This window comes from Gymnoscopelus braueri (assembly GCF_963280865.1).
Source record: "Gymnoscopelus braueri genome assembly, chromosome: 16".
NCBI lineage: Eukaryota > Metazoa > Chordata > Actinopteri > Myctophiformes > Myctophidae > Gymnoscopelus > Gymnoscopelus braueri.
Genome location: NC_137616.1, coordinates 462,501 through 489,195, shown reverse-complemented (window position 1 = coordinate 489,195; position 26,695 = coordinate 462,501). Strand labels below are relative to the sequence as shown.

Genomic DNA, 26,695 nt, shown 5'->3' with positions numbered 1-26,695 from the left:
TCCCACAGGGAAGTGTGCTTGCACCACTTCTCTTTAATATCTACACCAACGACCAACCAAAAAGTGCAGACACCCGCCGCTTCATCTATGCAGACGATCTTGGCATAGGTGCACAAGCCACTGATTTCAAAGTTGTGGAAGACAGACTCTCCAACGCTCTGGCAGAGCTAACACCTTACTATGAAGAGAACCACCTACGTGCAAACCCATCTAAGACACAGGTGTGTGCCTTCCACCTGAGAAACCGTGAAGCCAAGCGCCAACTGAAGGTCAGCTGGTCAGGAACCTCCCTTGAACACTGTGAGCACCCAGTCTACCTAGGGGTAACCCTGGACAGATGCCTCTCTTTTAAGACCCACACTGAGAAGACCAAGTGCAAAGTGAGTGCGAGGAACAACATCATCCGCAAGCTCACTGGCACAACCTGGGGTGCTAACCCACAGACTCTGAAGTCAACCGCACTAGCCCTCTGCTACTCAGCTGCCGAGTATGCCTGCCCAATATGGGAGCGAGCTGCCCATGCCAAGAAGTTGGATCCCGCCCTCAATGCTAGCTGCTGCCTTATCACAGGCTGCCTGAAATCAACACCTACAGACTGTCTGTACATCCTGGCAGGCATAGCCCCACCAGAGATACGACGAAATGCAGCAAGCAAGAAAGAGCGCCAACAACAGTCTACTGACCAAAGACATCCTCTCTTCGGCCATGTGCCAGCCAAAAGCCGCCTTAAATCCAGGAAAAGTTTCCTGAAGAGCGTCCCACCTCTCGGAACACCGAGCACAAGCAGTGAAAGAGTCACTCGGTGGGAAGAAAGACTTGAAAACCTCCCATCAGCAACAACAATGGAGCTAAAGGCGAGCGAGGCACTGCCCCCCACCTCCTGATATGCCCCCTGCTGGAGCAACCCTGCACAGCATCGGACTTGGCAGAGTTTAATGAGAAGGGACAGCAATGTGTTCAGCTGTGGCTGAACCACATCTAGCCAAGCCTTGTAACTGACTGTCTTGTGGACACGATAAGAAGATCCCATGAATGTGTTGAAATGAAAGAAGAGTTGTTTTTTTAATTAACTTCCGAATAATGCTGGGGAAGATGTCTACATGTCATGTCAATAAACACAATTAATTGGCACAATGACATGACTGGAAAACATATCACCAAAATTTAGCACTAAAATAATATGAATAATTGAATGTCATGATATTTAATTGAATTTAATGTATTGTTTGTTATTACAGAGACAGTGCACAATTTAAAGTAATTGCACCACAGTTGGAGTCGCCTTTCATCCACAAGTGCAGGGGTTCAAATCCCGGGCATTGCCAACACTGCGTATGAATAGTATTATGGAAAATATTATATCCAGTCGGGTGAAGTTTTAGACCATTTATTAGGAAGATCATTTTTTAGATATCAACTTTGAGCTAATACTCCTATATTAATTTGTTCAGCTAGATATCAAACGTAGTTTTCCAGTCTTCGCGGCTCTTCCCTCCATCTTCACTTGGTGTACGGGTCCATTTGGTTATGTCTCTGCTAGAGTGAATTAGATGGCACTCACTTTCTGTCCCAGCAAGAACCTTTGACTGGAAGTGGAACAGATATGGCAAGCTGTCTGTCTGTCTCCTTGGGTCCTCTGTGGTCTGGTGTCCTGCTGTGTCCCTTTGGCATGGTGTCGATTTCGTCACCTTCGCTGTCAATCTGTGTTGATTTTGGTGGCAGGCTTGCTTTCCTTGTTGGTGAATAGCAAGCTTTCCTCTGTCACCACGATGCTGGAGCTGATAGGTTGATGTCTTCTCATCACAGAGTATTTGTCACTCTGTAAGGTTCCAATCGTGTAGATTTGCTGAAAGTCAGTTCTTGTTGATTCTGCATAGCTTGCTTCTGTAGTGGTCTCCTCTTTGTCAGCAACAGGTCTTCTCCAATTCCAACAGAAAGCGTTCATGTCCCTCGACCCCTCGAATCCACCATAAACGCTCTCGTCGCAGAACCCCCTCGCCTCCTGCTGTCCATACATCCAAGCGTGTTCCTACTACTCTTCCACTGCCCAGCGGTCTGATGGACACAGCTGTGGACAATCGTGACGTCACGAACTCTACTGACGTCACCATTGCCAAGGAAATCCCAGCCGAAACTCCAGCGTCTGTCCCAGCTGACAGTAACGTCAATGGGGGTTCCCCCAACGACGCGATGGTCACAGCTGCGGCGGAACGTGACGTCACTAATGCCACCGTTACCAATACATTTAAGGACAATCCCCTCTGGTCCAAACTCTCTATTTATAAGGGAGGATGCAAGGACAGGCCCCCACAGGTTGTCATTATTGGTGACTCGATTATTAGAGCTGTTGTGATCCCTGGTGCCATCACTTATTGTCTCCCTGGTGGCAAAGTCCACAATCTAGTTGAATTGGCCCCTATTGTCCTAGATCTTCATCCCACTGCTCAGACCCTCTTTATTCATGTTGGCTCCAATGACGTCCTGAACAGACTTTCTGTGAAACTCAGGGAAGATTTGGAATCACTTGCCACCACTATACAGAGTCTAGGCAAAACATGTGTGTTTTCTGGCCCCATCCCAGCCCCTTCAAAGAGTCCTGAACACTTTAGCAGGCTCTGGAGCCTGCATGAATGGCAAAAAGCCTTCTGTCAGGCCACCGGAGCTGGCTTCATCAGCAATTTCGACAGTTTTTGGACTAGAAATCACCTGTATAAACGTGATGGCCTGCATCCAAATTCAAAAGGCACCAATCTATTAATTACTCACTACATACAGTTCATAGCTTGCAGCTCTAAGTGACATGCACCCCAGCATGATCCCACTACAGTAGTTTTTCAGTACAATAATCATGAGCATCTCCCTTTGGTTCATGCTGATTCCATTTTTCTCTTCTGCCCCATGACCATCCCTGTTCTTATCAGGTCCAGACACTCTTCACTCAACAACATCGCCCCTCGCACAGTCACTCCATCTAATCTCATTTGCATTCCTTGCCTACCTATAGCCCCTGCCATTAAGGCTGTTCCATTTAAAATGGCCTTAATTAATACCAGGTCAGTCTGTAAAAAGCCCTTCATTTTAAGAGACTTTTTTAAATCACATCACCTTGATTTTTTATTTTTAACAGAGACCTGGTTGAAAGACGGAGACAACGTAACTGTGAACAAGCTCTGCCCCGCTTCCTGCAGAGTTATTAATGCTCCTAGGTTGTCCGGCCGTGGAGGTGGTCTAGCCGCTGTAGTTTCCAAACAGTTTGCTTGCCGCTCTGTGGACATCGATAATTTTGACACCTTTGAGGCTCTCCTGCTTAGGATTGGATCTGCTAATCCTCTCTTTATTTTATTATGTTATCGCCCACCAGGTTCAAAAAGTGAGTTTTTAACGGAATTCTCTGAGTTTTTATCCTCTGTCGTTATGAAGACTGATAACCTGGTCCTGACAGGTGATTTTAACTTTCACATTGACAACCCCTCCGACAATTTAGCGAATGAGTTTATGAGTATTACTCAATCACTGAATTTGACTCAGCATGTGTCTGGGCCGACACATGACCAGGGTCACACACTGGACTTAGTTTTTACACTGTCATTGAACCTCAATAATCTACATGTGGGGGAGTTCTTTCTCTCTGACCACAAATATATTCTTTTTAACATAGATTTTATTGCCGAGACCCAACCCATCAAACGTTTAACCCGCTCTCGCATTCTTAACAGTTCCTCTGCTGAAAAATTTTCCTCTGTTTTTTCAGATCTTAGTAAGGTTGCGATAGCTCCCACTGACACCAATGACCTCGTCTGCCATTTTAATAATTTGTGTTTGTCTGCCCTAGATGTAGTTGCCCCCCTCAAAACAAAAAATAAGTGTGCTGGTGCTGTTAATGCATCCCCATGGATAAATGAGGACATCCGCAGATTAAAAAGAGAATGCAGAAAGATAGAGCGACGGTGGAAAAAGACTAAGGAGACAGTTCACTTCACCCTCATGAAGGAACTTCTGTCTGCTTTTAATCACAACGTTGAGGATGCAAGAGCTGCTTATTTCTCGAATCTGATTAACACTAATAAGAATAGGCCTAAGGCTCTTTTTGCCGTACTTAACACTCTGGTTAACCCAGCTCCCCCCCAGTTCCTATCTTCTCTAATAATGACTGTGATCAATTTCTATCATTTTTCCTTAATAAAGTGGACAATATTAGGTCTAAGATAACACCGCCTAGTATCACGATAGCTGACCATCCTCCCCCAGTTTCGTCACTGTCCCAGTTTAACATGATCTCCTTAGAGGATCTCTCACCAATTGTGTCACATATGAATCCCTCCTCTAGCCCTGTTGACACTATTCCTACTGCCCTTTTAAAAGATGCTTTTAACTGTCTAAATCCTTACATCCTGTCAATAATCAATAGCTCCTTATCCTCTGGGTGTGTGCCCGATCACTTTAAACACGCAAGTATCCAACCACTCTTAAAAAAACCAAGCCTTGATCCACAAGTTCACAGCAATTACAGGCCAATCTCCAAACTCCCTTTCATCTCAAAAATTTTAGAAAAAGTTGTCTGTAATCAACTTCTACAATTCCTTAATAATAACAACACATTTGATAAGTTTCAGTCCGGCTTCCGCCAGAAGCACAGCACTGAAACTGCACTACTTAAGGTCTCTAGTGACATCCTTATGCGGGCCGATGTCGGTGAGTGTTCGGTACTGCTGCTGCTTGACTTAAGCGCAGCATTCGACACGATAGATCATTCCATCCTCCTTAATAGGCTCCAACAGTGGGTGGGACTAACCGGGTCGGCCCTGGCATGGTTATCCTCCTATCTGACAGGGAGAAGTGTGGCTGTCGCTTGTGACAATTATGTTTCCTCCTCAGCTCCCCTGACCTGTGGGGTCCCCCAGGGTTCCATACTTGGTCCAATCCTATTCTCCCTCTATATGCTCCCCCTTGGCACTCTTATTAACAGCTTTGAAGGAATATCATATCATTGTTATGCTGATGATACACAATTATATCTCTCATTTAAGCAAAATGATCTCACTAAACTCACAGTCTTGCATGACTGTTTAACCGGTATCAATAAATGGATGGCACAAAACTTTTTACAACTCAACCCAGATAAAACCGAAATCCTCATCATAGGCCCTGAGATTAGCTCAAATGCAATTCGTCTGTCCCTTGGTCCCCTGGCAACTAATGTCAAACAAACTGCAAAGAACCTAGGTGTCTTCTTCGACAATCAAATGAACTTCGAGTTCCACATTAAAAAGGTTACCCAGTCATGCTTCTACCATCTACGCAATATTGCAAAAATTAAATCAATGCTCACTTCACAAGATCTAGAAAAAGTCATGCACGCTTTTGTTTCCTCCCGTCTTGACTATTGTAACGGACTCTATACCACCCTGAGCCGTTCATCATTATCCCGACTCCAACTAGTGCAGAATACGGCAGCCAGAATCCTTACGAACACCAACCGCAGAGCACACATTACTCCGGTGTTAGCCGCACTGCACTGGCTACCAGTTAGGTCCAGAATAGATTTTAAAATTATCCTAACCACTTATAAAGCGTTACACGGGCTGGCCCCACCTTATATTTTGGACCTACTGCCTCCTAAGGACAATATGAGATCCCTCAGGTCCTCTGACAAAGGCCTTCTTAAAATACCTGCGTCCAATCGCAAAACAAAGGGTGACCGGGCCTTTGCAGTGGTTGCTCCCACACTGTGGAACGCCCTACCATTGGCCATAAAAAATGCAGAGTCTGTTGAAGGTTTTAAGAGGATGTTAAAAACACATTTGTTCCGTAAGCATTTTTACCCATAGCTCTACCTGACTTTCACGGACAAATTGCTTTGTTTTAATCCTTGTTGTTGTATTGTTTTATTACTCTATTTATATACTTTTATACTCTGTTGTTAACTTGTTAATTTTGTTTAATTGTGTTCCATTGTACAGCACTTTGTAACCTTGTTTTGAAATGTGCTTTATAAATAAAATGTACTTACTTACTTACTTTGTCCTCCATCGTCTGGATCTGGTCTGGATCTGCTTTTTAAGCTTTTATTCATGGTAATCAAAGTATGGCATACAATCAGTGCAAAATAATGAATACCAGTGCTACCAGTGCAGAATGAGTGATCAGGGCGCGGACAGGAACCAAAGCAAAGACACAAATATGAAACAAAAGGTCGCTTTCCTAAACACTGAAATAACCCCCAACTCTGATTTCCTAACTTAATTATGAACAGCAATAAAAGAAAACCTAACTATCTGGCTACCCTACTCTTACCTAATCAAACATAAATACAAAGTGAATGGAACCTGCCCTCTACCTGGTGCTAAACAGTGGAATAAATAAATACCTACTATATACTACCTGCCCTGGATCAACTTTCACAAGATGAACCTACTTAAGTAGCAATTGATACAATGAGGTTTTGACTGGATACCAATGATCTGTATGTTAAGACTGTAGCTGAACTACTCCGTTGGGCACGCTGTCACTAGACTGTCGTACATGGAGTGTTCTCTGGACTGACAGCGGCCTAGAATATGCCTAGAACATTGAGTGGCTTTTGAAGAGTGGAGGAATGATGACGCGGAGCCGTGGAGTGGTATGCGCCAATAGGGGAGCGTTGTTGTATAGTGCAGAGCTTGAGCCTGAAGCGCTCCCCACCAATCCTGGAGAAGGAGTCGCATCCCGAATCTGCATAGGATCAAACGAAGAACGAGGACGAGGACAAAGACGAGCACGCGCACACCTAACATAAACACATAACACAGATCCCTACACTAACACTCCTAACACTCTTATCCGTAACACCCCCACCCTCAAGAAACAAACCACTCTGTTTGTTTTACACGTTACATCAAAACACAAAAATAATATATATAATAATATTTACAATACTACCCTATTCCAACACTACCCACTTAACCGCCCCACACTCTGGATAGGGCATCAGCCAATACATTTACTTTCCCCTTTTTGTGCTTAATCTCCAAATTGTACCTCTGAACTATCAAAGCCCATCTCATGAGTCTCTGATTGTGATTGTACATGCGTGACAAGAAAACCAGAGGATTATGGTCTGTGAATACAGTCACGGGTAGAAAACTGCACCCCACATACACCTACAAAAATTGGAGAGACCACAGCAACGCTAAAGCTTCCTTCTCAATAGTCGAATACCTAACCTGGTGCTTATTAAACTTGTGCGAAAAATAGCACACAGGATGGTCCACTCCGTCAAAATCCTCTAGGATAAGGACTGCTCCAGCCCCGACAGCACTCGCATCTACTTCTAGTTTAAAGGGCCGATCGAAATTTGGAGCACCGAGCACAGGGGCATTGCACATGAGTGATTTGACACTCTCAAATGCATGCTGACAATTAAAATTCCACACAAAATCTGATTTGGGACTAAGCAAGGTAGTGAGAAAATACATAATGTACATACATAATGTATACAAAATGTCTACAAAAACCACATAATACCCGGCGAGTCCTAGAAATCTACGGAGAGCGCGGCGCGTAAGAGGAACAGGATATTCCTTGATAGCAGCGACCTTGGCCTCTAGTGGGCGGACTTGGCCTTGCCCCACTTGTTTTCCGAGGTATGTGACTGTGGCTTTTCCAAACTCGCATTTAGCAAGATTCAAAGTTAAAGACGCCTGAGCTAAACGCTGAAACACTCGCTCTAACTTTTGCATGTGGTCTGCCCAAGTCGAAGAATACACAATGACATCATCTAGATAGGCATTACAGTTTGGTATGCCCGCTAACACAATGTTTATGAGCCGCTGGAACGTGGCTGGCGCATTGCGCATACCAAAAGCCATAACAGTGTATTGCAAGAAATAGTCAGGTGTTACAAATGCTGAGATCTCAGAAGCACGCTTTGATAATGGCACTTGCCAGTAACCTTTCAACATATCCAGCTTGCTCACGTAGGAAGCGCTACCCAGATTGTCAATGCAATCTTCCATACGTGGCAAGGGATATGAATCAGGAACAGTTACATTATTCACCTTCCTATAGTCAGTGATGAACTTAGGTGAACCAGATTTCAATTCGACTAGACAAGGGGAGCTCCAGGCACTTGTGCTGTGTTCCGCTAAACCATGCTTTAACAAATATTCAGCTTCACTTTTCATCATGGCCCGTTTAACCGGGTTGGCACGATATGCGTGCTGCTTAATGGGTTTGGTGTCATGTTTTAACACCGAGGTTTGGGTGGGAATATCACCAAATAGCGCTGGAAAACCATTAACCAAATTAACCACATCATTACGCTGCGCGTCAGACAGATGAGTGAGGTGAGAAGGCAACTCTCTTACCATCTCAGAATTGGGCAGACGCACGCTCTGCTGCAGAGTAGGGCGTAATACCAGCCCATCATCAATGTCAGACCCAGTAGGTTTATCAGCCACAATCAATGCTGACACACCAGAGCAAACAGGTTTAGAAGGAACAGCACTGGAGTGACCCCTGGAATGATAACATTTTATCATATTAGCGTGACACACTCTAGATTTACGCCTCCTCTCAGGAGTGCTTATGATATCATCCGTGTCACTGAGCTTCTCAAGGACCTCGTATGGCCGAAAGTGCCGAATGGAGGATAGGCAACAATACCAAAACCTTATCCCCCGGTTGAAAAAGTCGCGAGACCGCCGCTCGGTCATACCGACGCTTCATTCGAATTTGAGAATCAGAGAGCGCATCCTTTGCAAATGAGCAAGCCTGATGAAAACGCTCTCTGAACTGACTAACATAGTCCAGTACATTTTTCCCCAAATCTGGACTAGCAGACATGAATTGTTCTTTTAGAACTTTGAGAGGACCCCGAATAGTGTGGCCAAAAACAAGAACCCCAATGACTCCTGTACCGCATCGCGTGCCGCAAACAATACAAATGGTATCCCCTCATCCCAATTTCGCCCAGTTTCCAAACAGTATTTACGCAACATGGACTTCAGCGTTTGGTGCCACCGTTCCAGGGCCCCCTGGCTCTTGATAACAGATTTAGCTGTGATGGTGCGCAACGGAATAGCCTCTGGAAACCGGGTAGCTGCGCACATGATAGTGAGTAAATATTGGTTACCAGAGGATGTTCTAGGCAGCGGGCCAACACAGTCCACAATCACCCTCTCGAATGGTCCACCTATCACAGGTATTGGATAAAGGGGGGCAGGAGGGATAACCTGATTAGGCTTCCCTACCAGTTGACACGTGTGGCAACTTTGGCAAAACTTTGCAACATCAGATTTCATTCCGGGCCAAAAGAAATGTTTCAGGAGGAGGTTGTACGTTTTGGTGACACCTAAATGACCAGCCCACTTACTCTCATGGGCGACTGATAACACCTGCTGGCGGAAGGCTGTAGGTACAACAATTTGTAATACAGCGCTCCATTCTAACCCTACAGTAGCAAGTGGTGTCCATTTACGCATCAATATATCCTGATCAAGGAAATAGCCTACCTGCTCATTCTTAACGGCGTCAGACGTCATCACCTCACTGAAACACTTCCTTAGGCTCAGATCACCCTTTTGAGCGGCTGAAAGAGACTTTCGGGTAATCGGCAACTTGGGAACATCACCAGTTTCGGGAACCGGTGTGCACGGTACTTTGTCCTCTTTTTTCACAGTGCTACTTTTAGCAACATCAGATTTATTCCCCACATTTTCCTCTCTGAACATTGGTCCAAGAACAGGATCTGACAAATCAAGTTACCTCAAGTGGTGGAACCACCTTCCCACCCGCAATATCATTGCCCATTAAGAAATAAATCCCTTGTATGGGCAACTCAGGGCAGACAGCAACAGGAAAAAAACCCAGTGATCAATTTAGAATTCACATGTACCTGGTGTAATGCCCTTGGAACATACCCCATTTATATTCCACGTAGCACAGTGCTGTAGCCACATGAGGTTTGATCAGTAAGTGGCAACACACCAGCCAGAATGATAGATTGTGAACCCCCTGTGTGGCGTAAAATGCGCACTGGCTGCTGATCATTAGTTTCCCCTGTCAGCGACACAAACCCATCAAAGGTAAAAGGTGCAAAACATGCATCAGGATTCTCACACACATCCATGGAACCAGGTTCTGTTTTAATCAAACCCATGCCTTGCGGCTGACCTGCACCTTGAGAAGACTGCTGCTGCGGTCCCCCACGTTTTAATTGCAAACAATTTGCAATGACATGTCCAGATTTGTGGCAATAATAACACTCCCGGTCATCCTTACGCGGAGGCGGTGACTTGGAAGTATTATTATTAGCCGTAGAACTGAATCGAGGAGTATAAGTTTTCTCACTATGAGATGACGAGAACACAGTCTTGTGCGTGAGAACAAACTCATCTGCTAGAGTTGACGCTTTACAAAGTGACTCCACCTTCTGTTCATTTAGGTACGCCACAATGCGCTCGGGCAAACATTTCTTGAACTCCCGCAGTGCATCAAAATCATTAACCTTACAGGAGGTGCACCATTTATCAAAGAGATTGCCTTTCTCTCGGCCAAACTCAACAAATGTTTGGTTAGATTTCTTGGGGTTCCTAAATTTCTGCCTATAGGCCTCAGGCACCAACTCGTATGCTTTCAGAATAGCTGCCTTAACAGAGTCATAATTCAGACTATCATCTAGAGGGAGAGCACACCACATCTCGAGCTTTGCCTTGAATTTTGCATTGAAGTAACAATGCCCAAACCTCTTTAGGCCATTTAAGTGCAGAGGCAATGCGCTCAAATGCACTAAAATAGCAATCCACCTCAGCCTCATGGAAAGTAGGCACCAATGCAACATGCTTAGAAACATCAAGAGTAGATGGAAAAGCGGAAGGAATATTCATAGAAGATGCACCTGACCTAGGTTGGGACCCTCTCAGAGCACCCACCTCAAGCTCCTTTATGCGCAAGGCAGTGTCTGCCTCTATTTCCAGCTTTCCTATTTTTAGCTGGTGCTCGAGCTGTGCTTGACGTATCTGCACTTTCTCATAAGAAGATTTGTGCAATACGGACGGTCACGTCATCTTTAGACCCATCTGTATCGGGCAGGGAGGGAGAATCACCACCCCCACCTGCCTGTGGCTGTGCCTCAGCATTGTCCGCTGGGGCACCAGCGCCACTATGCACAGTCAGCTCACTTAACGCATCGGATTCGCCAGGCAACATAGGCAACACAACAAGAATATCCCTCTCCACCAATCCAGCCACCACAAGCGTTTTAAGCTCCTCTTTACCTGCCGACTTAGACACAGTGATTTTGAAATAAAAAGCTATATTGTGCAAGTCCTCTTTGCGAGAATTATCAATTGCTTCCACTGATGGATTTTCAAGAAACTTATCAAGATTAAATGGAGCCATCCCTCTAATCCTATAGTCAAACAAAATGTACACAACCGCATGCCACTTGATTACTTACTTTGAAGAGAAAAAAAACTTAAATTAACAGCTTAGGTTCAATAAAGCTGACGAGCCCCCATTATGTTACGACCCACCGGGTCTAGGGGAGTAGGAACGCAACAAGGCAAGATGGTTCAAGCCAAACTTAAGCTTTTATTCACGGTAATCAAAGTAAGCAAGTAAGCAAAATAATGAATACCAGTGCTACCACTGCAGAATGAGTGATCAGGGCGTGGACAGGAACCAAAGCAAAAAAACTAATATGAAACAAAAGGTCGCTTTCCTAAACACTGAAATAACCCCCAACTCTGACTTCCTAACTTAATTATGAACAGAAATAAAAGAAAACCTAATTATCTGGCTACCCTACTCTTACCTAATCAAACATAAATACAAAGTGAATGGAACCTGCCCTCTACCTGGTGCTAAACTGTGGAATAAATAAATACCTACTATATACTACCTGCCCTGGATCTACTTTCACAAGATGCACTTACTTATGTAGCAATTGATACAATGATCTGTATGTTAAGACTGTAGCTGAACTACTCCGTTGGGCACGCTGTCACTAGACTGTCGTACATGGAGTGTTCTCTGGACTGACAGCGGCCTAGAATGAAGACATTGAGTGGCTTTTGAAGAGTGGAGGAATGATGACACGGAGCCGTGGAGTGGTATGCGCCAATAGGGGAGCGTTGTTGTAGAGTGCAGAGCTTGAGCCTGAAGCGCTCTCCACCAATCCTGGAGAAGGTGTTGCATCCCGAATCTGCATAGGATCAAACGAAGAACGAGGACGAGGACAAAGACGGGCGTGCGCACACCTAACATAAACACATAACACAGATACCTACACTAACACTCCTAACACTCTTATCCGTAACAGGTCATATAAGGTATGTACTAAAGATAAGAGCGACACAAACATAGGTACACAAATACAAATAGCAATGACCATGTATAGTATCACAGGACAAATTATATGCTGACACAGAGCGTCATGTGAAAATAGACCTTTGTATCAGTTGTTGAATGAACAGAAGCTGTGAAAAGATCCCTGCTGTGTGGCTACAATTCTAAGGCCCAAATGAAGATAGATACATAAATGATTTAGAACAGGTTGGCATTGTAAAATGTCCATTACAATAGCACAGCTTGTGTGTGGCAAGTAATATGGCAAGTATTGGGAGCTGATGGTGTGGTGCGCTCCACCTCAGCGATCCATCTCCCTGGGGTCTGGCGCATTGTGTAATGTGATATGGACATCATGCACTCTGGCTGATACCGACTATAAGCCTCTCTGACTTACTTACTTTAACTGTATTCTTAATGTAGACAAGGAAATTTTACGCTGCAGTGAACTGTGAATTCTTAGCATTATTAATGTGTTATCACAAACAGACAGACATGTCCTCTCACCATGCACAACAAGACTTATGTTAACCTCTTAGCTGTGTGTGTGCATGCATGTGCGTGCGTCAGCGATCAGCCAGTTAACATTAACTACATTCCACTCCATATTATGGGTGACAGTGAATTGGGAGTGTCCACACTAAAGTTCCATGTCAGCAGAGAGAGAGAGCGAGAGAGAGAGAGAGAGAGAGAGAGAGAGAGAGAGAGAGAGAGAGAGAGAGAGAGAGAGAGAGAGAGAGTGAAAGAAAAAGGCCTGTATTCAAAATGACTTGAATAAAAGTACAAATGTATTGGCTTCAAAATATGCTTCCAGTTAAGTAAAAGGACTAAAATGTTTCACAATTTGTCAAACTTTTTTACAAGCCAAGACAAGTGTTGTGAGCTTGTAGATCTGCTATTTTTGAATAGCTGAAATATATAATGTGGATGTTACTGGTTATTTAGTATTAACAATCTAAATCTGTAAAGTAACTAGTAACTAAATCTGTCAAACAATTGTAGTGGAGTATAAAGTACAATATTTGACTCTCAGATGTAATGGAGTAGAAGTTAAGGTAGGCTATCAAAGAAATTGAAATATTAAGGTCAAGTAAATTTACCTCAAAATTGTATTTAAGTACAGTACTTGAGGTAAATGTAAAGTTACTTACTACCACTTACCACTTAAAAAAACTGGGCCAGATGATTCATATTCTGAACAACAGTTTTATTCATTTTAATGATTAAGTAATGATTTAATCTAGTAAGTGCGAACTGCATACAAATAGTGCATTGTGTCTGCTGGCACCATGACAACCTAACAGCAAAATATGTTATAATGAAGATAAGATTACTGACAAAGAACTTCACATGAAGGCAATACATTAGTACAGACATGGCAATGGAAAGACAAGGCCATATAAGACACTTTGACAGATTCTGTGAGGGAAATCGAGAGTTCAGATGGTTTAAGGTACATTATATTACATTACAGACAGTAGACTATATTTATATTAGACACAACATGCATTCAGACAGTAGTACAGTTGACAGGATCGGTTTACAGCATTTAGATGCAGCTATAAAGATATATATAATGTGTATATAAGTTCTTTCTTTGATTGTATTCATTTAATTGAATATCCTACAATGTATTAATCCAATGTGTAATAGGTCTGACAGTCCTTATCAGTTAGTAAGTTTCCACTCCTCTGTACTCCTCTGTCCCCTCCCCTTTTCTAATAAAGTGCTTGGACGGAGGGGAGTGCGCCATTGTGATTTTGGACCTTGTGAAGTGAGTTACATGGTGGTCACAATCCTCGTACGAGTAAAAGAGATCTCGTGTGTCACGTGTCTTCTTTATCTGTGTGTGATCAAACAGCAAGGGGGTTTAAGATAACGATCAAGAACCTATCATTTCACTGGTCCTTCGTGTCGGATTTCTACGTCGTTTTTGGAAGAGGAGAAGAGGACGCATCGCAAGTCTATCGATAGCCAGAGATCTGAGAGGGTCCTGCAAGCCCTGGGGTGTAAAGTCGCGCCAGGCCGGTGTTCACCAGTCCGAAATCTTCTCTTCGACGAACGACTGCCGAAATCTGAACGTGATCACACGCCTATAAGAAACATGTAAGTGGTCCTGGTGTGGACATATTGTTGTTATTACTTAGGTGTAATATTGACAAGTGTGGTCCTTGTGTGGACATATTGTTGTTATTACTTAGGTGTAATATTGACAAGTGTGTTGTAGTTGTGCATAGATAAGCAACTACAGTTATAGTTGTGTTGTAGTGGCGAAAGCCACTGCATTTTATTAGCTGCAAGAGTATACTGGTACAAGTTGAGTGTGTGTTTGTCACGGTGGTTGAAAGCCAGTGGGTCTGACAGCCCCCTCCGGGGAAATCTAGTCGTGTAAACTGCTTTGTCTATATTTATTCTATATATCTAGTATAACCCCCATAACAATCTCAGGGGTGTACGGTGTATGGTTTGGATGTGATAAGTGAGTGATAAGTGCGTGATTCCCTGGGGCACGTCTACACGTGGTGGACGTGGTGAATTTGGGTGTGATACAGTTTTTGGCCAGTATACAGCAGTGCCTAGATAAAGTTTGAAATACTGTACACTTAGTTAGGATAAGAACAAGATCTTTACAGTGAATAAAATAATTTCTACACATTGAACAGAACATTATAATAACCACACATATTTAAGTTCACCCACATAATAGTAATTGACTGCTAATATGGAGAAGGAAAAAGAAGATCCTGGGAAACAAGTGATTGTAGTCGATGTTACCAACGAAGGAAATAAGCCAAAGCAGGGCAAGAAGAAAGGCCAAACAAGGGCCCCCAGATCATGTTTTAGGTGTGGTCGTTTAGGCCATTTTGTGGCTGAGTGTATATCAAGCACAACAGTACATGGATGGGATGATACGAGGAAAGAGAAAGGCCAACCAAGGGCCCCCAACTCATGTTGTATATGTGGTCGTAAGGGCCATCTTCTCTTCGGACTGGCTCTTTGCGAGTCATGCAATATGTCTGGCTGGGATGATTAGAGAAGAAAGAAAGAGAAGAAGCTAGGAGGCTGTGCGCATCAGAGCGACAGCTACAAAGAGAGAGATTGTAGTAAGAAGAAAACGTTTTGTTTTGTCTAAAAGATGTGTGAATGAGAGAGTGGAATGTGCATTTTTGTGATCTGTATGAATGCCCCAAATAGATGCAGTAATCATTTAAACATTTCAAATTTCCATGTCGTGGTGCACAACGACATGTAAGAAGTGATGTTTAAATGAGTGAGAGAGAAGAGGAAGAAAGAGAGACTGTATGTATATGTGTATGGGTGTGTGTGGAGGAATGTACTTTTATTTAGTAAGAACATGAGAATATAGTACATGGAAGTACAGTCCACCTACATGATTAATTATGTCCTGCATGAAAGGAGAGAGAGTGTGTGTGTGTGTTCAGGTGTTAGTGTACATGAATTGTAAGTGAATGTGGTGTTTGGGTGTAATACATATGTACTATATGTAAAGTGTGAAGGGTAGCAACAGTAGTGTAAAAAAAAAAAAAAAAAATGGGTTATGATGTGCGTGTGTGCTTGTATACGTGCATGTGTGTAGTTTCATGTACCGAAAAGACTGTGTGTGTTTGAAGCATGTGGAATGACGTCACTTACGTTGGAGAGTGTCAGGTACTGTGTGTGTGAGAGGAGTGAGTGTGTCTGTCTGACTGTCTGCATGTGTGTGTGTGTTCACATGTGTGCGTGAGTGTGCGCGCGTGTGAGCATGTGTGTGTGCTCGCATGCATGAGAGAGAGAGAGAGAATAAGAGAGTGAGAGCAATTCAGTGAGCCTGGCTCTGTGTGCGTGTGCGTGTGTGTGTGTGTGTGCGTGTGCGTGTGAAGTCCAGCCAAGAAAGAGAAAAGGAGGGACTGACCAAAACGATTCATTTAAAGTATTTTTACTCAGTTTGGGAACTTTAAAGTATCTGTACTCATTGTTTAAGTATTTCTACTCATTTAAGAGAGTTTGTGAATAGTCCAGCCAGTTTCTCAAGGGAAACAGCTAAATGTTAAGGCCACGTTGTCAGGTTTCGTCTCACGTTATCTCGTGTGTTGATTTAGTAGTAGAATCTCCCACATGTGAAAGTATGGGGGAAGAGTAGCAGGCCACTGTTTACATTCAGATAGAAGAGCAGCTTAGATACAAGCACCAAAACCCAAGAATAAGAGAGAGCTCCTTGCAGTATGCCCCATATAGTTTGAATTGCGTTGGCAGCAGACGTTTTTGTTAAGTTAAGACAGATGATGCACATGTTGGTCTCTGTGTTGGCCCTTCCTGATTATACTAAGTCCTTTATCCAAACTGCTGAAGTTAAAGAAGTTTTTTTAAATGATTTATGTCTTGTTGAAAGAGTAAGGTGCTAAGTGAAGGCCTCTAGGTTTTACTCCAAATGTCTCTTAACCCATTAAGACCTGGAACCTGTGTAAATTTTTGATATGTACTCAACCTCATCTCACTAAAGTTCGTTGTGGTATTTTTGAACCCCAAGTCCACTAAGGGCATCGATGTTAAATGTCTGACTCTACAATAATAGCCAAGATGCATTTTCTACTTTGTTTATTTTTTTGCTGCACAGTAGACTAGCAGAGGCACTTTTACGCCTGGGAAACGCTTATGTAGATAAGATAAAAAGGAACCTAGTCGCGCTTCACATTGAGAGTTTTTATTTGTTATGTCTGCCACCAGTGACACAGACCATTTCACACTTAGGATCTGAAGTTGAGTCATGACCATAGGTCATATCTCAAACAGGAGGGATGGTACACATATAATATATAATTAAGCAGCATTTTCACACGTTTTTAGACAATGAAAAGGTAACGAAAGGCCATATGTAAGACTATTATTTCCACTTATTGAAAAGTGATGATACTGTAAAACTAGATTGAAGTACAGATGTGTCAAAACGGCCATAGCCATAATGCATCACATTAGTGGAGCTTTACATGAAAATAGTCCAAAGTGCAAATTATCTGTCTAGTCTTTTCTCTCTCCCTACAGGGACTGAAGCACTGGTGATCTGCATGCCGTGATAAAGATCATCAAGCGACAGGACCAGGACCAACTCTGCGCTGAGAGGGTCCGTTCCGAGTCCTGGTCACCAACACAATTGCTGTGAAACGTGTTATTTGGATCCACAAAAGGCCACTGTAAATTGGTTCGAACATTATCAGACATTTAAGTAATAGGAGTGCTAAAGCCAGCAGCGGGTGGGGCCGAGCTGATAGCGCTACGGTCAGACCCAAACCTGGAGAAGACTCCCATTAGAATATCCCCTTCCCCATTCCTATTACACCTAGAATTGCACCCCTGGTATTTTTGTGAGTTTTTTAATTTCTATGAGTGTATTATATATTTGTATTATTAAAGTTACTCGTAAATCGAGGAGTGTTGACGAAAATGTTTCTCACCGTCTAAATCTAAATGCTGGGTATATTTTTACGCTAATCAAATCGCTAAGACTAAAATGTGAATGTTTATGGTTGCACACATATAAATATATCTGTTTCACACAACTGGTCATGAGAAGTGACATGCCTCGAAATCCAATATCGCTGGTGAGCCTTGGGAGAAAATGACTTTGAACTAACAGCAGCTATTTGCCGTGTAAACCGTACCATCAGTTGAAATACGCCCTAAATAGCACTGTTAAGCCTGTATGTCACTCGGAAGCCTAACCTTTGTTATGTCCACGCTGGCTCTGTGAAGAAGGGTCAGATCAACGAACACACTTGTCAACAGACATTAATGCTGACTCCCCCGTGTTTGTTTAGATCAACTAAGAATTGGAGGTTGTAAGAAAAATACAATCTCACTGGTAATCCCGTGCCAATAAGGTTGGTTTGTCTCTCTTTCCCCATCTTGGAGTGGGAAAGCTTATGTTACGTGTAGAGACAATTAACTATAGACGTAGCCTGTTCCTCAATGCTACAATGACAATTTGAAGAGGCCCAAAACCGTGAGTTTGAGTCAGCGTCGTTAATGGCCGTCCAGAATAGAGGGACTCTTGACCTTTTGACTGCTGCGAGTGGAGGGGTCTGCGTTTCTGATAAAAAGGACATGTGGTGTTTTTTTTATTTCAGATGACATTAATTCCAAGAATGTTAGTGACGCAAAGCAAGACCATTAGTGTATGGTCAATGAAAAGGTCGTGCAGACATGCGGCGTTGTCTTAGACTGATGACGATATTTGTCCCAAGTGCTCCACTCCACACGAGAGTGTGTATTCTCTTCGAGCCCTATTTGAGAGTGACATAGAAAGTAGTCCCAAGGCCACTGGAAGCGAAGAGGCAGATGGTTGAGTTGTTGGTTTGATTAATAAAAATCCTGGTATGATATCCATTTTGAAAATGTGAAAGCAAGAAAAATGTGATTGATGTTTTTAGGAGTATTAATTAAATGAACAAAAGCAGGAAATGACAGGATCGGTTTACAGCATTTAGATGCAGCTATAAAGATATATATAATGTGTATATAAGTTCTTTCTTTGATTGTATTCATTTAATTGAATATCCTACAATGTATTAATCCAATGTGTAATAGGTCTGACAGTCCTTATCAGTTAGTAAGTTTCCACTCCTCTGTACTCCTCTGTCCCCTCCCCTTTTCTAATAAAGTGCTTGGACGGAGGGGAGTGCGCCATTGTGATTTTGGACCTTGTGAAGTGAGTTACATGGTGGTCACAATCCTCGTACGAGTAAAAGAGATCTCGTGTGTCACGTGTCTTCTTTATCTGTGTGTGATCAAACAGCAAGGGGGTTTAAGATAACGATCAAGAACCTATCAACAGTGATCCTCAAACTTTTTCATGTCAAGGACCAGCAAATTAACATGTATTTGGCCTCGGACCCTCATCAGAAAATATTTTGCATTACATTTTTTTCAAGATTCACACACACACACACACACACACACACACACACACACACACACACACACACACACACACACACACACACACACACACACACACACACACACACACACCAGTACCATGATTCTGCCAGCCTTCCTCTGTCCTCCAATAATAATTTGTTGCATTATGGGTAACTACTCTCACCCTATGACTGTTCAGCTGTGTGTGTGTGTGTGTGTGTGTGTGGGAGGGAGGGGGGCTGCTCTGTGAGAGACCATTGTCTCCCAAGAATGTGACACACACACAAACTGAGGGGAGACATAATTACAGTGATAGCGTTACGATTACATTCCAGAGTGAGAAAATGTTGACTATTGTGTATACTGTCTTTTATCTGTCTATCTATCTATCTATCTATCTATCTATCTATCTATCTATCTATCTATCTATCTATCTCATATCATACATAATAATATAAGTATATTTGTATTTTTATATATATATATATGTATGTATTTATAATGCAATTTTATTCTTATGAATGTGTCTTTCTGCAGGCCCTGCTGTGTTGGTCGCCATGGCAGCCAGACGGCAGTGGGAGGCGGTTAAGGGTCATGTGACCAGCGGTCCAAACCCGGAGGTCGACGCCCACCTGGAGGCCAACATGGAGAACGCCCAACCTGAACTCTGTATCAGGTTACTGCAGGTGACCCCTGACCTTTAGCCCCCGACCTATCAGGTTACTGCAGACCCCCTGACCTTTAGCCCCCGACCCTAAACCTGAGCTCTGTATCAGGTTACTGCAGGTGACCCCTGACCTTTAGCCCTGACCCTAAACCTGAACTCTGTATCAGGTTACTGCAGGTGACCCCTGACCTTTAGCCCCCGAACCTAAACCTGAACTCTGTATCAGGTTACTGCAGGTGACCCCTGACCTTTTGCCCCTGACCCTAAACCTGAACTCTAATTCTGTATCAGGCAGCGGTGTAAAGTAACTAAGTACATGTACTCAAGTACTGTACTTAAGTACAATTTTGAGGTATTTTTACTTTACTAAAGTATTTACAATTGTCTATACTTTTACTTCTACTCCACTACATCTCAGAGCCAAATATTGTACTTTTACTCCACTACAATTATTTGAAAACTTGAGTTACTAGTTACTTTGCATATATAAATATATAACATTATAAAACATACATTAACCACTGTAGCCCTATTTTATACATATATATCTTATACAATAGCAGATCTGCTATTTTCAAACATTTTAGTACTTTTACTTTCGGTACTTTAAGTAAATTTTGATACCAATTATTTTGTACTTTTATTTGTAACAGAGTACGTCTACGTTGCAGTATTGATACTTTTACTGAAGTAAAACATTTGAGTGCTTTAATTCCACCACTGGTGCAAATGATTCTTCTCTGTGTCCTTGCTAGGTCCCCACCATGGTGAACTACTCGGGTCTGAAAAGACGATTGGAGAGCTGTGACCAGGGCTGGATGGTGGACTTCTTGGAGCTGAGCGGCCTGGACCTGCTGATGGAGGCGCTGGAGAGGTTATCGGGCCGTGGATGCTCCAGGATCTCAGACGCTCTGCTGCAGCTGACCTGTGTGGCGTGTGTCCGAGCCATCATGAACTCGTCAGCAGGCCTCCACTTCATCTTGGAACATGACGGCTACATCGCCACACTCACACAAGGTACAGCAAAGGCAGATCTACAAGCTCACAAACCGTCGCATCGCGACGCGTTGTGAGCTTGTAGATATGCTATTTTCAAACATGAGTACTTTGACTACTTTTGGTACTTTCAATATATTTTGATGCCAAACAATACTTTTGTACTTTTACTCAAGTAACATTTTGAACACAGGCCTTTTACTTATAAGAGGGTACTTCTACATTGTGGTATTGATACTTTTACTTAGGTAAAAAAAATCTGTACTTTTTCCACCACTGCTCATTAACTGTTTTGCGTCGGGGAGCTCTGTGCGGCGCCTCATCCAACAAACACATATCACAAGTAAAGCGTGATTTATACTTCGTGGTAAGACATGTTGAATGCTGAAAATAGACGCTCTTCAACCTTGCAGGTCCTGCATATTTGCGTATTTGATTAACCTGCACTAAAGGGTTGGGGTTCTATTTCATATTGATCTGGTTTTAATTGATCACATTGATAAGGTTTAATTTGATCATATTGATCAGGTATTTTAACATATTGACTGGTTTTATTGTTCATATTGATCAGGTTGTATTGATGGTATTGATCAGGTTGTATTCATTGTATTGATCAGATTGTATTGATCATATTGATCAGGTCGTATTGATCAGTATTGGTGTTGACTGGTTGTGTGTGCAGCTCTCAACACCTCTAATGTGATGGTGAAGATGCAGGTGTTTGACCTGCTGGCTGCTCTCAGCATGTTCGACCAACGTGGACTGAAGCTGACACTGCAGGCACTGGACAACTACAAGGCACACACACACACACACACACACACACACACACACACACACACACACACACACACACACACACACACACACACACACACAATGTGATGCAAGAGTGAGAGTGTGATCTAGCCCAAGGGTTTTGATTGATTGAGTGAATACTTTATTTAGAAAGACATGGAAACAGTACATGGAAGTACGATTCACAATACAAGGTCCTCTAAACTGGATCGCTCATAAAAGCACTTGGCTTATTTAAAATGAGATCCCTGTGCACTCAAATCATGATGACATTTAAGAAGACATACAAATATACACTACTATGCAGAACGTCATACAATCAGCTTACAGGTTACTGGTATGAAAAACAAGAAATATGTACATTAGACAGTTTTAGGAGGAGGGGAGGGGGGGGGGGGTAGGTTAAGACTTTGACAGGGGCCAGTTTGGAATTGCAGCCTCCTGAAGGTGATTCTTTAGGGCGGTTTTGAAAGTGAGTAGGGCTTTACACTCCTTTACTCCTTTGGGTAGTGCATTCCACATTTTTGTTGTGTAGCATGAGATAGAGTTCATTCTTCCCAACCTTTTCAGGCCATGACCCCCCAAAATAATCAGATTTGAACTGGGGACCCCCCCCCAAGCACTTGGAAGGAGTTGAGGCATTACATTTTGTTTGACTCGGTTCCACAGATAAATATTGTGAATAGCCAAACTACAAGCTCACAAGGCCTCGCTTTGCGAGGCCTTGTGAGCTTGTAGATTGGCTTAATTTTAGTAATGGTCTTATTATTAATATTATAATATTAATAATATTAATGTATTATTAATAAGATATATATATAGAGATAGATAGATATTAAATAAGATAGATAGATATTAATAAGAATTATGGAGCAATGGAGAAACATATCTCACCAATGGACCCTTCGCTAAACCCCACCCCAAAGCGATTGTCCAATGCCAGCTTAGCAACCGTTGTTAGCCTGGCATTGGTCTGGCAAGCTTTCGTCACCTGTCATAGCTGTCAATGTTATTTCGCCTGCACACACACAATCATTTGCAACATAATAGCAAGAATAGGAATACCACGATAACGCAATGGTGACTATGAATGCAGCAACAGATTCCACGCACCCAAAACCATTGGAGTTTTTTTTTCCCAAGCTGAAATCTGCGCTTAAACTGCACGGCTGCATGGCTGTGTTGTTGAACAAATAGCCTACACAGCTTAACATCGGGAAAGTTACACGACTCTCGCCCAGGTGGTGTCAATAATACTAATCACCGTAATCGTAACAAAATTCAGAATCAAAGCGCTGCCTGTTTCGGATTCCGCACGTTAAAGTATATTCATTCATTTGTTCAATACGGATAATACGGATGATACGGGTACTTTTGAGAGCCCGTACATAAATGTAACATCTCTGGCCATGGGATAAGCACTTTATGTTTGAAATATGAACGTTTCTGTAGATGTACGGGCCGTAAATGGAGAAAGTGCAAACACCAGGTTGAAGTTCATCCATGACAGTCGAGACAGTAGACCGTCGTGTATCCATGGCTCTTACTCCTTCTAACATTTCCTGTGTTTTTAGTTTATTGAAATAATGTCATGCACATTTTTCCAGTGCTTAGCCTACTGCAGGCCTTGTTGACTAGATTTAGAAGAGATTTTGAAGCTCTTGCTGCTGAAATGATCGATTATTTTTAAGGGGAAAAGCCGTCATTTAACATGCAAGTCAATGGGTGAGAAGCACAGCTTGCCAGGCCTGGGTACTTCGCACCACCAGTCACAGAGTGGAGTTGGTGGGTTAGCGAAGGGTCCATTGGACTAGTTACATCAAGACAGGTAACTACTACCTACACAACCCAAATTTCTACCAAAGTTTTAAGCCCTATTTTATACTTTAAAAAACTTTCCAAAATACAGAAAATAGCAGAGCTTCTAGATCTGCTATTTTCAGCATTGCCTCTGATTAAGCGGTCTGGACCGCTCGACCCTAACTCCTATAGCAGATCTACAAGATCTACAAGCTCATAACGCGTCGCCATATTGTGAGCTTGTAAATCTTCTATTTTCACTATTAAAGGTCTTATTTTTGATTTTATTTATGAAATACTTTAGAAAAATCTTTAAAAATAGTTTTTAATTGATGAAAAGTTTTGATTTTGTTGTTTAAACTTTTGAAATAATATATGTATACATTTTTTTAATGTAGGAAACGAAAAAAGGGGATATTTACTCGCGACGCATACAAATTGGTCCGTGACCCAAACATGGGTCCCGACCCACTATTTGGGAAACAGTGGTTTAGAGTGTACTGAAGTATCAGTACAGGTTCAGCGTGTATCGTTGTCAGTGGTGGAAAGAAACTAAGCACATGTACTCAAGTACTGTACTTAAGTACAATTTTGAGGTACTTTTACTTTACTGGAGTACTTCCAATTTTCAATACTTTTACTTCTACTCCTCTACATCTCAGAGGCAAATATTGTACTTTTTGCTCCACTACATTTATTTGAAAACTTTAATTACTAGTTACTTATTATTATTACAAAACATGCATCTTCAGCCCTATTTAAACTTTGGCTCTTTGAAAATAGGCGATCTACAAGCTCACAAAGCGTCGCGATGCTACGCATAGTGAGCTTGTAGATCTGCTATTTTCAAAAGATTTGAATACATTTTATACAAATGATACCTTGTGAAACAAGACATGCTGCATAATGAGTACTTTAACTTTTTGTACTTTAAGTACATTTTGATGCCAATACTTTTGTACTTTTACTCATGTAAATTTACTTTAGGACTTTTACTTGTAACAGAGTATTTGTACACGGTAGTATTGATACTTTTACCAATTCTTCCACCTCTGATTATTGTTGTGTTGACAGAGTGTGCTGCAGTACCAGTACAGGTTCAGTGTGGTCATGAATGAACTGCAGCAGACAGACAACGTGTCCTACATGGTCTCTATCATGAGTTGTATTAACGTCCTCCTGTTTGGACAAGACGATCTGCGCAAGAGAGACAAACTACGCAAAGAGTTTATAGGTAGGTATAAAATACTACCACTACTGTTACTACTGCCACCACTACTACTATTAGCCTACCGCTACTACTGATTTCCTATTACTATACCCACTGACTGCGGAATTTTGAACACATTTTAATTAAATTATTTTCATTGTGTCACGGATGCAGAGTGATTTGAACCCAAATGCAGAGCCACAACAAACAGAGTAGATTTCAAAGTATTTAATGACTGAATGAGGCAAACCTTACAGCATAGAAGCAGGCAGGAATCAAACAGTAGACAATGGCGGTTGGCAACACAGTCCAATGGAACGAACAGCAATACGAATCACCAAGGCATGAACATCAAGACAAAAAAACTATATGGCCGCGTTTCCCAAAGAGATTCGCAGAGATGCTGCGTAGAGATCCTGCGCAGGTTGTACGACGGGTCTTACGTGCGTCCACACAGGCTGCGCAGTACCATAGCAGCCACGTAGATTTCAGGTCATGCGTAGCCTACGCAGCTTGCGTAAGAGCCTGGGACCCGGCGAAACCTACGCTCTACCCTCATTAGTAGCAGCTGGTTGTGCCCAACGTGCTTCCCACGTCCACGGCGTTACGTGTCTGCTAAAACTACATTCGGGAGACAGAATGGCGTATCCTACTCTCCTCCTACTCCTGGGAGAGGCGTAGCCCTGAGTGCTGTCCTACGCAGCAGTTTGTAACGAGCGCCCTGGGGCGCTCGTAACACCCATCGTAGCGAAATAGATCTATGAAAAGACCGACCGACCACACACACACACACACACACACACACACACACACACACACACACACACACACACACACACACACATAATTTATATATATATATATATATATATATATATATATATATAAAATTACGGCCGGGCCGGTGCGTAACGTGCATGCCTACCCAAAAAAACAGACATACAAGCTGTCAACGCACTGCGACATGCCGTGTCGATAGCTTGCAGATCTGTTCTTTTGGGTAGGGCGAGCGGCTGCGCTGCTTCGTCCTCTATGCATGAACCCGAAGTTTACAAATTGTACTCTCACAGATGATCCGATCGTCTGATAAAAATATTAAGCATATGCCAAGTTAACTAAAGGTACATAAATGATGCTGAGCTAAACATGTTTCCTTAATTTCGAAGTTTTATAGTTAAACGTTATGATTAAAGTCCCCAGTTCCTCTCACAAAGTGACAGCTCTTGCGCTCGCCATGTTTATGAACGGTTAAAAAATCTTTTGAAAATAGCAGATCTACAAGCTCACAACGCCTCACAAGCTTGTAGATCTGCTATTTTCAAAATATTTTAATACAGATTAAATTTGGGAAATGGGACATTCTGCATATCTTTACTTTTGGTATTTTAAGTATATTTAATTTACTTGCATAATGGGGACACTTTAGTGTTTTATTTACCTTGCAGATGTCACCTCACCGCTGTAATTTAATTCATAAATATATTATTCAAAAGTTGTATTTGGAGTGGACTGCTTCAGGACATCTGACAGTTGGCTCTGGTATTTTTATGATCCATTTCACGTTTGCAAAGGGTGTTTAAACTGCTGTGTAGCGTAGGACAGCACTACGTAGTTTACGTAGGCTTTACGTAGACTTCGTCCAGGAGGTCTTTACGTGCATGTTGTCTCGCGAATGTAGTTTTAGCACACACATAATGCCGTGCGCTTGAGAACCTACGACGATGGTGCCTCCTGAAGCCAGTTTAGATGGCACGTAGGGCACACACAGCTGCTACTAACGAAGATAGTGCGTGGCGGGGTTGCTACTGCGCAGCTGCGTGGAGGCTCTTACGCAGCTTCTAGGCTACGCATGAGCTCAAATTCGTTTGGGAAACCCGGCCAATGGTTGTATGCAATGAGTCCAGTCTTACAGGGAGCAGGTCGATTGGGGAAGTGTCCACAGGTGTGTAATGGGCATGGCACTGCTGAGCTGATGAGGGAGT

The 26,695-nt window shown here is 42.6% G+C and overlaps 1 protein-coding gene across 1 annotated transcript in view; it reads left to right on the top strand.

Annotated features, from left to right (window-relative positions):
• Nucleotides 1-26,695, top strand: part of LOC308103260 (inverted formin-2-like) — a 67,909-nt gene that overhangs the window by 3,714 nt on the left and 37,500 nt on the right. Inside the window, exons 2-5 of the mRNA XM_080453169.1 lie at nt 19,780-19,928; nt 20,665-20,926; nt 21,588-21,703; nt 24,578-24,737. Coding sequence (XP_080309295.1) covers nt 19,800-19,928; nt 20,665-20,926; nt 21,588-21,703; nt 24,578-24,737 — 667 coding nt within the window. The 5' untranslated portion in view covers nt 19,780-19,799. The remainder of the gene's footprint in view (nt 1-19,779; nt 19,929-20,664; nt 20,927-21,587; nt 21,704-24,577; nt 24,738-26,695) is intronic.